The 14,346-nt window shown below is 35.0% G+C and overlaps 1 protein-coding gene across 3 annotated transcripts in view; it reads left to right on the top strand.

Annotated features, from left to right (window-relative positions):
* LOC114653862 (protein disulfide-isomerase TMX3-like) overlaps nucleotides 1–14,346 on the top strand; it is a 1,157,775-nt gene that overhangs the window by 1,086,033 nt on the left and 57,396 nt on the right. For 2 of the 3 annotated variants that reach the window (XM_051929281.1, XM_051929279.1), the window contains 2 exons: nucleotides 3,688–3,733; nucleotides 5,425–5,505. Coding sequence is in view for 2 of the 3 variants with exons in the window: in XM_051929279.1 (XP_051785239.1) it covers nucleotides 3,688–3,733; nucleotides 5,425–5,505 (127 nt within the window). In the remaining variant the exon portion in view is untranslated. Of the gene's footprint in view, nucleotides 1–652; nucleotides 676–3,687; nucleotides 3,734–5,424; nucleotides 5,506–14,346 lie in introns of those variants that run through there. The other variant, XM_051929280.1, reaches the window with a different exon arrangement.

Here is a 14,346-nt window from a genome sequence, read left to right as displayed (position 1 = left end):
AAAAGACTCAGGAGATCTAATCGAGGTATTTAAAATCCCCAAAGGCATTTATAAATTAGATCCAAAAACATTCTTTCAGCTTAAGGTTGAATCATGTTCTTGAACATCAGTGGAAATTGAGGACAAGTGCATTTAAAATGAAGTCAGGAAGCGCACCTCTTTACACAAAGAGTTGTAGGACTCTGCAACAAACTACCGAGACGTTTAGTTGAAGCAGAAACCTTGACAACCTTTAAAAAAAAATATGGATGAGGTAATGGCACAGTTTATCTATTAGCTAAACAAATGAGTTTGATGGACTGAATGGTCTCCTGTCGTTTGTCACATTTCTTATGTTTCTATGTTTCAAAAAAAGCAATGTGTAAAGTAAAACCATCATAATGACTTACAGTTTCTTGCATTATGGAACAGCCTGTTGAACAGTAGTAATGAAATATACAGTCATGCACCAACTTAAGCTCCATTTGGCTGTATGTCAAATTGGCCATATGTCAAGAACAAAGTGTACAGGTCATTGCAATTGAGGCTTTGTTGGTCACAGACAGGCATACTTGAACTGCTGGTACAAAGTCACACAAACTGATCTTAGAGTCTGCATCTGCATGCCGGGTCCATGTAAGGCAGTGTTTCTTAGCCACGGTCACATCTTGGGTTGCTGATTTCATTGGATCATGAGTAAGTCATGGTGGTTCATCTCCATTTATTTCTTGTTTCGAAGGAATAGTAATACACAATTCAAAAACTATCTTTTATGTTAATGTTCTAGTTTTGAATTATTTTAGAGTCCTTTTATATAACCCTTAAGCACTAAACCTCTTGAAATTTCCCAACTGACTGAATTTGCACCTATTTTTTTGTATCTTTTTTTTATTATTAATTCATCAGCCCTTTCACCTGTATTAATTGGTAATGAATTAATAATTTCACAAAAATACAGTAGTAGGGAATGACATATTTTGCTTTTTTGTGACTGATATTTAAAAGATTTACACTCGGTCGGTGATCGGTAAATTGGTCGATCACAAATAAACAATCTTTTCAGACCCTGCTTTTCCAAAGTTTTTGGTAATTTACTTTTAGTGCTCCTTTATGTCAGGTATTACAGTTAGAATTCAGCGTGTATGTGTGTGTAAACAGAGACCAGGAAGTCGAGGCTTGTTTTGCGAGAGGAAATTAGAAATTTTAGCCTTCACGTTAAGGAAAGTGGAGTAAAAAGAAATCGGAGGAGTCATCCTGTGCAATTATACAATTAGATGGCAAGAAAAGTTACTTTAATAAATTCAGACCTTTTTATTTTAGAAAGATAGATAGCTGGAACTTTAATTATTTTGTTCTTTAGTTAAAATAGATAGATAGATAGATAGATAGATAGATAGATAGATAGATAGATAGATAGATAGATAGATAGATAGATAGATAGATAGATAGATAGATATGGACACTGTTTTCATTTGAACAGTGAGTTTGTTTTAAGTGCAACAGCTTATATTTTCAATTGTAAAAAGAAAAATGTTAGCTTACAGCAAAACGAGTCTTTTACTTGTATATATAAAAATATGTATATAATATTTATTATTGTTAGATGGTAAAAACTACCTTTTTTAAAATTAAGCTTTGTTTCAGATTGGTGCATTACAGAAAAAATAACAGTATGACAGCTTTTAATTATGAAAAGTACTTTGATTTTAAAATAAAATCGTATCATAGATAAGCCGGACTCATGGATAAGCCGAACGTACTATAACCTATAACTAATAGAAGGGAGGGAGGTCAGTGGTCTCACTCACACCCATTTAATTTCTTTAAGGGGGGAGAGAGTGTGAGATATTGGCGTCTCTCTCACTCCCCGCATGGCGCGGTTGGAGCGGCCGGAGCGCGTTCTTTCTGCTCTGGGCGTCGCCGAGTCAACACGCGCGCGTAGCGGTCATTTAAATTGTGATTTTATATGTAAGCTTATTTAAATATATATCGCGGATTTTTTGCTGGTTCGCGGATTTCTGCGGACAATGGGTCTTTTAATTTCTGGTACATGCTTCCTCAGTTGGTTTGCCCAGTTGATTTCATAAAAGGGACGCTAGCTGAGAAGCTAGATTGCTTACTTTTCTCTCTCTCTTGCGCTGACTATCTGTGATCCTGACGTATGGGGATTGAGCAGGGGGGCTGTTTGCACACCTAGACGATACGGACGCTCGTCTAAAAATGCTGAAAGATTATCTTCACGTTGCTATCTTTTGTAAAGCTAATTCCTGAAAAGACATGCTGCACAGTGCTTCGCATACTTAAAAGCTCGAAGGGCACGTATTGATTTTTGACTGAAAAACAAACTCTGTGTTTCTCTCTCTCTTCCTGCTCCTGACGGAGGGGGTGTGAGCTGCCGCCTTCAACAGCTTTGTACCGCGGTGCTTCGCATACTTAAAAGCCAAACAGACATATTGATTTGTTTGCTTCACTCCTTTGAAGAGGAAGATATGTTTGCATTCTTTTAATTGTGAGACGGAACTGTCATCTCTGTCTTGTCATGGAGCACAGTTTAAACTTTTGAAAAAGAGACAAATGTTTGTTTGCAGTGTTTGATTAACGTTCCTGTCTCTCTACAACCTCCTGTGTTTCTGCGCAAATCTGTGACCCAAGCATGACAATATAAAAATAACCATATAAACATATGGTTTCTACTTCGCGGATTTTCTTATTTCGCGGGTGGCTCTGGAACGCAACCCCCGCGATGGAGGAGGGATTACTGTATAAGCCGGACTTATGTATAAGGCGATATTCTATTTTTTTCATTTTCACAACTTTTTTCCTTAGATAAGCCACGGCTTATAGACAAGAACTTAGGGTAATAACAAATGAACAGATAACACCCTGGGTATATAGTTTAATTATAAAAATACACTTTAATAGAGGACATAAGGCTTCTGTGTGTCTGGTTATGCAGGAGTTTAGTGTAAAATTTTTTAAAGAGGTAAAGGAAAAAAAATAGAATCTTTATTGGAATCGGCCGGTCAAATAATATGAAATCGGTATCGGCCTTAAAAACCTGATTGGAGCATCGGTAGTCGTGATGTTTCTGTAGTAAAGATTGCTGTATGAAACTGAATTTAATTTGGTAATGCAAGAGATACAAACAATAGAGGAAATGTTTGCTGCTGCTACTTCTGTCAATACTGTCTGTCAAAAAAACAGGGCATGTGAAAGCCCATTGAGGCACTCCTTGTTTGAATTTGGGCTACAGAAGAAATAAATTGTTGATTATTACCCATTCAATGTTTATATTTTTCAGTGGCATAACTTTTTTTTTTTTGTCTGAAGATTGCATTAGCTACTCTTTATTCCACACAAATTAAAGAAGTGCAAACTTCCCTTATTTTTTCTCTCACAATCTCTTACTTAGTGTTACTACAGCATATTTCATGTTGTGCCCTGAAAAATCTGCTGTAATACAGTGAAAGGAGACTTATTAAACACATTTTCCTGGCATTCTTTATGGTAATACTTTAGTGTTAGAATAAAACTATATTTGATTCTCTTTTAATAGTCTGTATAACTTAGTTTTTGTGTATTTAAAAAAAAAATTTAAAAACAACAAAAGCACGTGTTTCCTTTACTTTTTGATTGTTTTCTTTTCCAGCAATTGCTGTATATTCTCATAGCAAATGCATGCTAACAATTTTGTTATCTTTTGTTTAGATATTGCCTCAGAATTTGGAGTACGTGGTTATCCAACAATAAAATTGTAAGCAAATTTTTGATTGTCACTATAAAACAATTCCAGGCTGTAGTATAAATGAAAGTGTTACTCTGTGGTTTCAAATGTAATTTTAACCATTTGTAGTTGTATAAGGTGATTGATCAATTGGTTATATTTGTTTTATCAATTTGTGTTGTGTTAATCAAAATGTAAATACTGTATATAATAGGACATCTTTATCCTTGTTGATGAAATTACAAAAGACATTTTACAAATCAGAGAATACCCTTTAGTGCATCTTTTAGTTACAGTTTGCCAGTGGCTGTCTTGTCTGCATAAAGTCCCTTTTTTAAAACATCTCTGTTCAGTTTAATCGCTTACTGCACTCAAAATTGATGCATTTTAAATATTACTTACACCCTGTAGTTTGTACTGATGGTCAATAGAGATTTTTAATTTCATGATATTATGCAGCATGGAAAGACTTAACATTGGACAACAGAAAACAATACCAAAACGTCCATAATCCACACATGAAATCGTCCATCTCAAACACTTGTATTTTTACCAAAATATCGTAAAATGAATCACTTCTTATTCCATTCTAGTTCACAAGAGCATTTTCTGGAAGTCTTGTGACCTAATGTTGCTTCCTTAGCTTCATGGTTTATGGAATTTAAGAAAATTAAAGCCCAGCCGTACATACACTGTGCAAAATGTAACAATAGAAGGCAAGCCAAGAAAATTAGTAGCTTTCTTGGCTGTTACTCAACATGTCTGGAAGATATTACTCTGAAATTGTTTTTCATACATGTCTCACTTGTCAATGTTCAGTTCTCTGTGAAGGCTGCCAGAATCAGTCAAAGAGGTTAAAACTCGGCTGTGTTTTTAAAAGTGTTGCATTTCACTAGCGTTGGGTTCCTGAAAGTATATCAATGCCAAGCCCAGCTCAGTTTCATGTTCTTGGTGCTAACAGCCTTGTAACAGTGCACACTCTTGTAATGAATGATAATTAAGTGCAAGAGTGTGCGTTTACAAGCCACATTCAAAACGATGAAAAGTTAATTTTGGAAGGCAAATTACAAAGAAGCCTATTTTGGAGTTATCCTGTACTACAAAGGTGGCAGGGATGTTTTATATAAAATCTTAATTGTTTTTATGATATATGGAGTTCAAAGTAATTCTGATTGAACGGACTTCTACATTTCAAAATTTTGTTTCACTGATACTTATGTTTGTCATAGTAACACTTTTGTGACACATTGCTGGAACAAATTTAAATATTAATTAGAATTTATGGATCCCTTGTGCACAGTAGGCAGTAGATATTGCCAAATTTTGCAGTTGGTTTCCTTTTCACTACAGTTGCCAGCTTGTATTAACACTTTTCTCACACCAGTGCTTTTGAGTATGCATTTTTGAAGGCGTTTTTGAATTCATTAATTCAGGCATTATTATTTAGGAAGACATTTCAACACACATTTAAATCTCTGATGGTATGCTGCCGACCTAAGAGTAAGGGGATCTTTGAATTTTACTGCTCCAGCCTTATACAACAAACATTTTATCTCTTGATTGTGTTATATTGGTTTCAAACAATGGTACAGCGCTCTGTTTAAATCTGAGAATTAGAAACAAGTAAATATGTCTGATCTTTTGTATTTAGATACTTATTTATTATAACAGTATTATCTGTATGATTATTCGGAATTATAATTCTCTCTTTAATATTTTAGGTTAAAGGGAGACCTAGCATACAATTATAGGGGTCCAAGAACCAAAGAAGATATAATTGAATTTGCTAATAGGGTGTCGGGGTAAGTAAGTACATTCTGAATACGTTATACACTTTTACTGTCACTAGATATTACTTACCTGTATCCATGCTGAAGTCTTGTGTGTTAAAAGAATTTTTTTTAAATTAAGTAACTAGTAGATGGCAAAGCATAACATTCTCAAATATGATTTATCCAATTTGAAGTCATGGGATCCAAACTCCCATCTCATCAGCAAAGCAGGATAGTCACGAGGAATAGTGCACAGGGAAATGCAGTCTGTAATGGATCTAATAAACCCTGAGTCTTTCTCGGACAGCTTTCTCATTATAAGTTGTGCAAGTGATTTTATTACCAGTCTTTTTTCTACAGCTTTAAAACTTTCTAATGTTCTAACGAAAAACTAAACATAAGAGAAAAATATGACAGAGCCTGTCATGCGCAAAATATATATTCTGGCCTGTAACTTTTATTTGTTTTAAATTTACTGAGGATGTTCTTTGCTTCCCTTTGATCAAAAGACAGCTCTGCCATTTCAGAAACCCTCTGCTTCAAGCATTATCTTTACTTAGTAAAATTGAACTGTGTAAATCTTAAGAGGAATTCATTAAACCTATTAGTTATAATCTAAAGTCAGGAAAGTTATTTGATTTTTTTTCTTTTACTTAATGACTGGTCTGCCAAAGTTTTAGTACCTAACCAGGCAGGGCTCAGATTATGTGTAGACGCTTTCTATTCAGTTTCATCCTTGTACTCAACTGTAACCTTTTTTAATTTGTATTTAAAATCCCTCTGTGCTACATGTGCCTCATTAAGATCACCTTGTTTTAAAAGTCATGTGGTTTTGTACAACAGATTTTTTTCACCCAGGATTAGTTCGTAGGGAAGGCATTATTAATTTTAATTGTAATATACATATCTTCATATTTAGTATTATGTTTATAAACGTATATATCAGGAATGCTGTATAATGTTAAAATTTAGGAGTAAAGGGTCTATTGAATTTATGATTAGCTTTCCGTTACTTGTTTTTCATAATTGTCACTTAAAAAGCAACAGTACTTGTGACTTAAATTAGAAAAGCAAAAATGACGCATTGACAGAGTTTAGCCACAGTGAGGTGCTAGTATGTCACGGTTTGCATTTTTGGGCATAGCAACAACACTATTTGCAAATGACTGGCTCTGAGCAATGTAGTGTGTTAGACTGTGTGGTTCCATGAGAAGAAGTTTAATCATGGCAAACTAAAACTTACATTGTAAATAAATGTGAACTTTTAGGAGAGATTTACTGAAGTGTAGTAGTTATGTGGTACGTACACATAGCCCATTTTAAAAGATTAAAAGAGTGCATAACCGAATTGGATTTTTGTTTGTTTTTTTAACCATTGCTTAGAATTTAATTTCAAATGGTGTTATGAATTATATTAAAATATGCAGCAAGAAATGAATGCAAACATTTTGAATGCAAGAATAAACCAATCCCTAAAAATTTAGTGTTTGAGCAATGCAGTAAAATATTTGTAACTGCATTACAGAAGCAGTGTGGCTTGATTTTGCATTGCAGTAACCTCACTGTCAAGTAGATAAAATTCTCAGGAAATGGATGACACATTTTTTGTTGTATACGTAAGCAATGCAGATTTGAAATAAAGCCATCAATGTGTATCTATGGCAATTTCTTGATATGAGCACACCTACAAGTGCTTCTAAAATTGAGTGATATTTTAGATTGTGAAAATTGTATGTGCTGTACAGTATAATCAGTATGAAAATGTGTGAGGCACATTTTTTGACCAGTATGGATGGTTTATACTTCCCCTGTATTTATTGAAAACTAACATTTCTGCCACCTGACTAGTTATTGCTTCTGCATTGTAAACTTTTACCCTGTTTTTTACTGTGTCCTTTGCCTACCTAATAAAATGGATATTAATTCATACTTCACACTAACAGTTTAATTTTTTTATTACTTGTACAGTTTTACATGTTTCTGAATCCTGTGTGCTTCATACAGGTTTCAAAAAAAAACTCGCTCATTGTGATTGAATGTAATTCCAGTAATTAGTATGACAGTATTCATACACTAGGGGGCACTATGTATGAATAATGAAAATTCTAAATTATAAGTTCTCTACTGTTAATAAATCTGTTTCAAAATCGCCACTAAATAATAATTAATATAATGGGAATGCTTTAAAATTTTGCAATTAACTATACATTTATTAAAATTTTGGACTTAATAAATGACTGCGGTGGGTTGGCACCCTGCCCGGGATTGGTTCCTGCCTTGTGCCCTGTGTTGTCTGGGATTGGCTCCAGCAGACCCCCGTGACCCTGTATTTGGATTCAGCGGGTTGGAAAATGGATGGATGGACTTAATAAATGAATGCTGAAGTGCATATTTTCTAAATCATTTTGTTGTTAATGGACAATATTAAAATAATTATGGAATGCCCTGTAGCATCATCACAAACTGTTTTACTAGAAGACTGTATATTTGACATCATATAAACCAACAACTTACATGACTTCATGATTAGAGTTTTTAAGGTAAAATCTATCAATCTTTAACTTGTAAATAAAGGCTTTAAAACCTGTTATAATGAACCATATTTTAGGCTGTAAATAAATAAAATAATGTGCACACAACCAGGGCTGTGGAGTCGGTAGATAAATCCTTCAACTCCGACACCTTAGTTTCCGGTATTTCTGACTCCTACTCCTCTGTATTTATTATGCTAATGTATTTTCCATGTTGATTGAAGGAAGACAACATACACGTCATTTAACCACAGAACTACTGGTTAGGAAGTTGACTCTCTACCGTATTGGCCAGTTTAAATGAAAGACAAGAACCCCTGAACACACATCAGACCATAGCACACACCTCCACCTACATCATTACTCTTTTCTACACTCAAATGAACTTGTTAAACACATTATATCTGAAATAAAATGAAAACACTTTTTGTAATGTACCATAATCCAGATTACAATATGTGAATGTCAGGTTGTATAATAGCTCAGCTGAACTTCACACTAGTAGTAACACAACTATGCACTAGGCTTTTTCTAGAATCAGAGAAGTACTTAAATATGACTATTGTTTGTGAAATGGGACATTTGAACTTGCTGAGTTTTTTTTTATTACAATTTAAATTTAAACCTGGAGTCGGCAAAAATGTACCAACTCTGACTCCAGGTACCCAAAATTGTCTCCAAATCCTCGACTCCGACTCCACAGCCCTGCACACAACATTACACAGTACATTACATACCCTTTTAAATTTTTTTTTTTTTTTTTTTTTTTTGAAGATAGATGTACATTTTTTTCAGAGAATTCTAAGAAATAAATTTTACTTTTTTTTCTGTTTTCCTTTTGGGAACGTAGTATTCCAATTCTGATATGCATGCTTACAGCTGCAAGTACACATTTATTTTTTTTAATTTATTTGTCTTTTCAGAACAGAATGAAGTTGCTATAACCTCATTTACCAACAGTCCTTGACAATGAGAATATGAATCATGACAGCCTACACAAGCAGGAGTTTTAGACTACATGCTTTTTGCCACCTGAATAAAGAACGAAACTTGAAAAATGGATTTGATAAAACTGGGCCTGGGTGGTTACCTAATTAAGTAATTAAGTATGTAGTTATGTGATTAATTTTGTAGCTTCATAAAATGTTGGTAGTACTAAAAAAAAAAAATTCAAGGTTTCTGAAAAAGTTTTACATCTTCTTAGATTACTATCTGTTTTCATTTGAAACTATGTTCTGGTGTATTGAGAGATGCCGTTTTTATTTTTTGTATTTATTTAAAAAAAAATGTAAATATATATTAAATATATATTGTGGTGGGCTGGCACCCTGCCCGGGGTTTGTTCCTGCTTTGCGCCCTGTGTTAGGATATAGCGGGTTGGACAATGGATGGATGAATGTTTATATTTCTTATAAGCTGATTTTGTTTCCTCTCTGTCTGGAGAGTGATACCTCTTTTGACATAAAACTTTGCATAATACATAGATATGGTTGAAAATGAGAACAGAAAAAAAAAAGAAAAGAAGTCGTCTCTCTTTCAGGAGCCTTTTTAGTCAATGAAAACTAAATTTAATTTATATAAAATATCAGAAATGTTTAAGAAATTAGTGTTGAAGACGAGATGGATTAAAATGGTAATACTACTGGATGTTGCTCGTTTTACAGTAAAATACTTAAAGAACTAATGCTAAGCACAAGAGTTGTAAAGCACCTAAAAACTTTATTTCATCACTTTTTTTTTTACCTGTTCAATCTGTCATGCTTTTAGAACTGAATTTAATTGAACTTTATTGCTAGGCAACCTATTTTCCAGAAATTCATCTTGTTATTACAACCATAGATCTAAAATTTACAGTACAATTCTTTGTATACAATATAGCATCACAATATTATTTAGAGCAGTAGTACATGATAATATAATGAACAAATACTCAAAACATTAGAACAGTGTAAAACATTATACTTGTGCCTCATACTTTATAAATCGTTAAAAGTAAACACGTTACGTTGGATAGATCATTAGTTTGTATTCCCTGCTTGATTTCTGACCAAAGAAGTAAGGCCTGTGCAGATTCAGGTCTACAGTCTTTTCACTTATACAAGCAATATGCTGTAGTTTATGTCTAGAATGAGCAGGTGCACTGATAATCCAGACCACTATGAAGAAAAAGGTTGTTTTCAGTGACTGCTCCATAAAACTTGACTAACACTGATGACAGATTAATCTTATTAAATTTCTAGTGGGAAAAAAAAAAACACTTCTAAGCTTTTTTTTTTCTCTTAAGAGACATTGGTTTAATCCCAGTACAGACTGTGAGTAATTGTGGTGCCAAGTAATTTAATGAGTCTACTGTTCTGATGGTAACACCATATATTAAAGGATGCAGTAGGAGAAGTACCACTTAAAATCAATGAGCATTTCAGCTGTCCAGATTGTAGAAGGCACACCAGATGGCCAACTGATCCATCACCATCAGATGTCTCAGCTACTACCTTTCTGTGGTCAGACAAATCAGTGTGGTATCATTGGCAAATGTAAGCCGTTTTACAGATAGGTGAACAAAGGTGTTTTCAGGTATACAAGGAGAAGACACCGAACACACCCCTGAGAGCACCTCCTATTCAGGTTCATGGTTACTAAGTGATATTTGCCAAGTTTACGTGATATCTTTTTTTCCTGAAAAAGCCATAGGTTCAGGGACACAGGGCATAGTCCAAGGTTATATTGAGAGGCTTGTTATGTAGAAGCGTTGTAATTATAGCATCCAGACAGAAGTACTTGAAGAGGTTAAAAGCTGCCAAATGTACTGGGCCAAGAAGAGAATCTGTGAAAATCAGGCTGACGAATTACACATTCAGATGCTTTTATTATTTTCGAAGTCCATTGCACTGGTCTGTTATCATTAGGGTATGAAGTGTTTTGCTTTTTGGGGCACTAGTGAATACTTAGAAACAGGCAGGAACTCTGCATTGAACCAAATCCTTTTTAAAACTATCTGTTGGCTTGAATTTATCAACATGCTATCTTATTGTGAAGGCAGTGGGATTGCCCTAAATGACATGCTTTAAAAAAGTTCTGTTTATGAACAAGCAAACATACCCACCCCATATGTTAAGTAATGCTAAGGGTCAAGGAAGAATTTGAGAGTTAAGAGAAGGCATGTGGAGAGGCTTGCATGTCAAATCTGCCATTAAAACTGTACATCTGATTAAGCAGAGGGATAAGTGGGTGTGAGGCCATTGCAGCATTGCACAACAAACTGTGTATGCATTTGTAGATTTCTCTGGACAAAGAAACAATTATTGGTGGAAAAATGTGGTCCCAGCTTCTTCCTCTGTCTACAGTTGGCATTGAACTCTTTTTAGCTGATATTTTACTTTTACGTACATAGCATTATTTCAGGGGTCTCCAACTCCAGTTCTGGAGAGCTACTGTGGCTGTAGGTTTTCATTCTAACCCTTAATTAGTGACCAGATTTTGCTGCTAATTAACTCTTTGCCTTAATTTTAATTGATGCACAACTTAAGACTCAGGCCCCTTAATTTTGTTTTTCCTTAATTAGCAAACAAACAATATTATGACACAAAATGAACCAACACATAAACAACAACCTGCATCCATCACACAATAACTGAAAATAAAGAAAGATGAAGGTCTCGGTAATGTTGATCTGCTTGGGTCCATAAAACAGTTTGATAGCTCTCTTAAAAAAGAAAATCAACGGTTTTGAAAATGTCTGAGCGCCATGGAATTAAATAAAGGGTTTAATTAGCATCGAGAATTGGCTTCAAATTAAGAAACTGAAGAAAGTGAAGTTTTTGGCCCCAACTTAGTTGGTCATCTGTTAGCTCACTTCAAATCAAATTTATGTTTAGGTGCCGTTTAAACGAAAAAGAATCAATTCAGCAGTTAGAGCCTCAAGCAAAGTCAATTAAAATAAAGGGAAATAGTTAATTGGCAGCAAAATCTGGTCACTAATTAAGAAAAGAGATGGAATGAAAACTTGCAGCCACAGTAGCTCTCCAGGACTGGAGTTGGAGACCCTTGCATTATAGCATCTTTTATAAACTTCCTCTTTTAGCTGTGCATAACTGTTTAAATAATTAGAAAACAATGGGTTTTTGCTCTTATATTGGATAATAATTTTTTGTTAGAATGCATTCTAATGTACTGTGTCATAGCCACAGTGAAATTGTAAAAAGCCTGGTTCTTATTTTTAGTGCCGTTGGAGAAGAACCATGGGAGTTCTAAAGTGGGACTTTGACTGTTTAGCTGTAGAAAATAGAACCGGAGTCTCTAATAAATGTTCTGTTTCACCTATTTTAAGAATTTTAGCACCTATATTAGTTCCCAAGCTCCTTTCCATTCCCTTTTCCTAGATATTGGACATTTGTCTAATTTTGTACTTCACAGTTCTTTTTTGTATAGGTATTAGTTTAATTACCTTTTCTGTATTACTTGCACATTAACTGTAGCATGTACTGTACAGTGGTGTGAAAAACTATTTGCCCCCTTCCTGATTTCTTATTCTTTTGCATGTTTGTCACACAAAATTTTTCTGATCATCAAACACATTTAACCATTAGTCAAATATAACACAAGTAAACACAAAATGCAGTTTGTAAATGGTGGTTTTTATTATTTAGGGAGAAAAAAAAAATCCAAACCTACATGGCCCTGTGTGAAAAAGTAATTGCCCCCTGAACCTAACAACTGGTTGGGCCACCCTTAGCAGCAATAACTGCAATCAAGCGTTTGCGATAACTTGCAATGAGTCTTTTACAGCGCTCTGGAGGAATTTTGGCCCACTCATCTTTGCAAAATTGTTGTAATTCAGCTTTATTTGAGGGTTTTCTAGCATGAACCGCCTTTTTAAGGTCATGCCATAGCATCTCAATTGGATTCAGGTCAGGACTTTGACTAGGCCACTCCAAAGTCTTCATTTTGTTTTTCTTCAGCCATTCAGAGGTGGATTTGCACCCAAGATCGCTTCAGCTTGAGTTGACGAACAGATGGCCGGACATTCTCCTTCAGGATTTTTTGGTAGACAGTAGAATTCATGGTTCCATCTATCACAGCAAGCCTTCCAGGTCCTGAAGCAGCAAAACAACCCCAGACCATCACACTACCACCACCATATTTTACTGTTGGTATGATGTTCTTTTTCTGAAATGCTGTGTTCCTTTTACGCCAGATGTAACGGGACATTTGCCTTCCAAAAAGTCAACTTTTGACTCATCAGTCCACAAGGTATTTTCCCAAAAGTCTTGGCAATCATTGAGATGTTTCTTAGCAAAATTGAGACGAGCCCTAATATTCTTTTTGCTTAACAGTGGTTTGCGTCTTGGAAATCTGCCATGCAGGCCGTTTTTGCCCAGTCTCTTTCTTATGGTGGAGTCGTGAATACTGACCTTAATTGAGGCAAGTGAGGCCTCAATTCTTTAGACATTGTCCTGGGGTCTTTTGTGACCTCTCGGATGAGTCGTCTCTGCGCTCTTGGGGTAATTGTGGTCGGCCGGCCACTCCTGGGAAGGTTCAGCACTGTTCCATGTTTTTGCCATTTGTGGATAATGGCTCTCACTGTGGTTCGCTGGAGTCCCAAAGCTTTAGAAATGGCTTTATAACCTTTACCAGACTGATAGATCTCAATTACTTCTGTTCTCATTTGTTCCTGAATTTCTTTGGATCTTGGCATGATGTCTAGCTTTTGAGGTGCTTTTGGTCTACTTCTCTGTGTCAGGCAGCTCCTATTTAAGTGATTTCTTGATTGAAACAGGTGTGGCAGTAATCAGGCCTGGGGGTGGCTACGGAAATTGAACTCAGGTGTGATACACCACAGTTAGGTTATTTTTTAACAAGGGGGCAATTACTTTTTCACACAGGGCCATGTAGGTTTGGATTTTTTTTCTCCCTAAATAATAAAAACCATCATTTAAAAACTGCATTTTGTGTTTACTTGTGTTATATTTGACTAATGGTTAAATGTGTTTGATGATCAGAAACATTTTGTGTGACAAACATGCAAAAGAATAAGAAATCAGGAAGGGGGCAAATAGTTTTTTACACCACTGTATATCCCTTCTAGAAATGACATAGTAACTTAGATGTTTATTAGGTATGCTCTGATCAGGCTTCTTTAAGGCCAATACCAATTTCATGTTAGTGGATTGGCCAATGCATTTTTTCCTTGAAAACTGTACATCTACTATATTTATACAAGTGTTATTGTATTGCAGTGTACCAGCTATAGCTTTGTAATTCTTAAGGTGTAATTCTAAATAATGTAGTACAGGTACTCGTCGACTTACGACCTATTCATCTTACTACCGTTTGACAAACG

Source organism: Erpetoichthys calabaricus, chromosome 6 (genome assembly GCF_900747795.2).
Source record: "Erpetoichthys calabaricus chromosome 6, fErpCal1.3, whole genome shotgun sequence".
In the NCBI taxonomy this organism is placed as follows: domain Eukaryota; kingdom Metazoa; phylum Chordata; class Cladistia; order Polypteriformes; family Polypteridae; genus Erpetoichthys; species Erpetoichthys calabaricus.
Note: the sequence above shows the minus strand (reverse complement) of the source record. Positions and strands in the feature narration are given on the sequence as shown.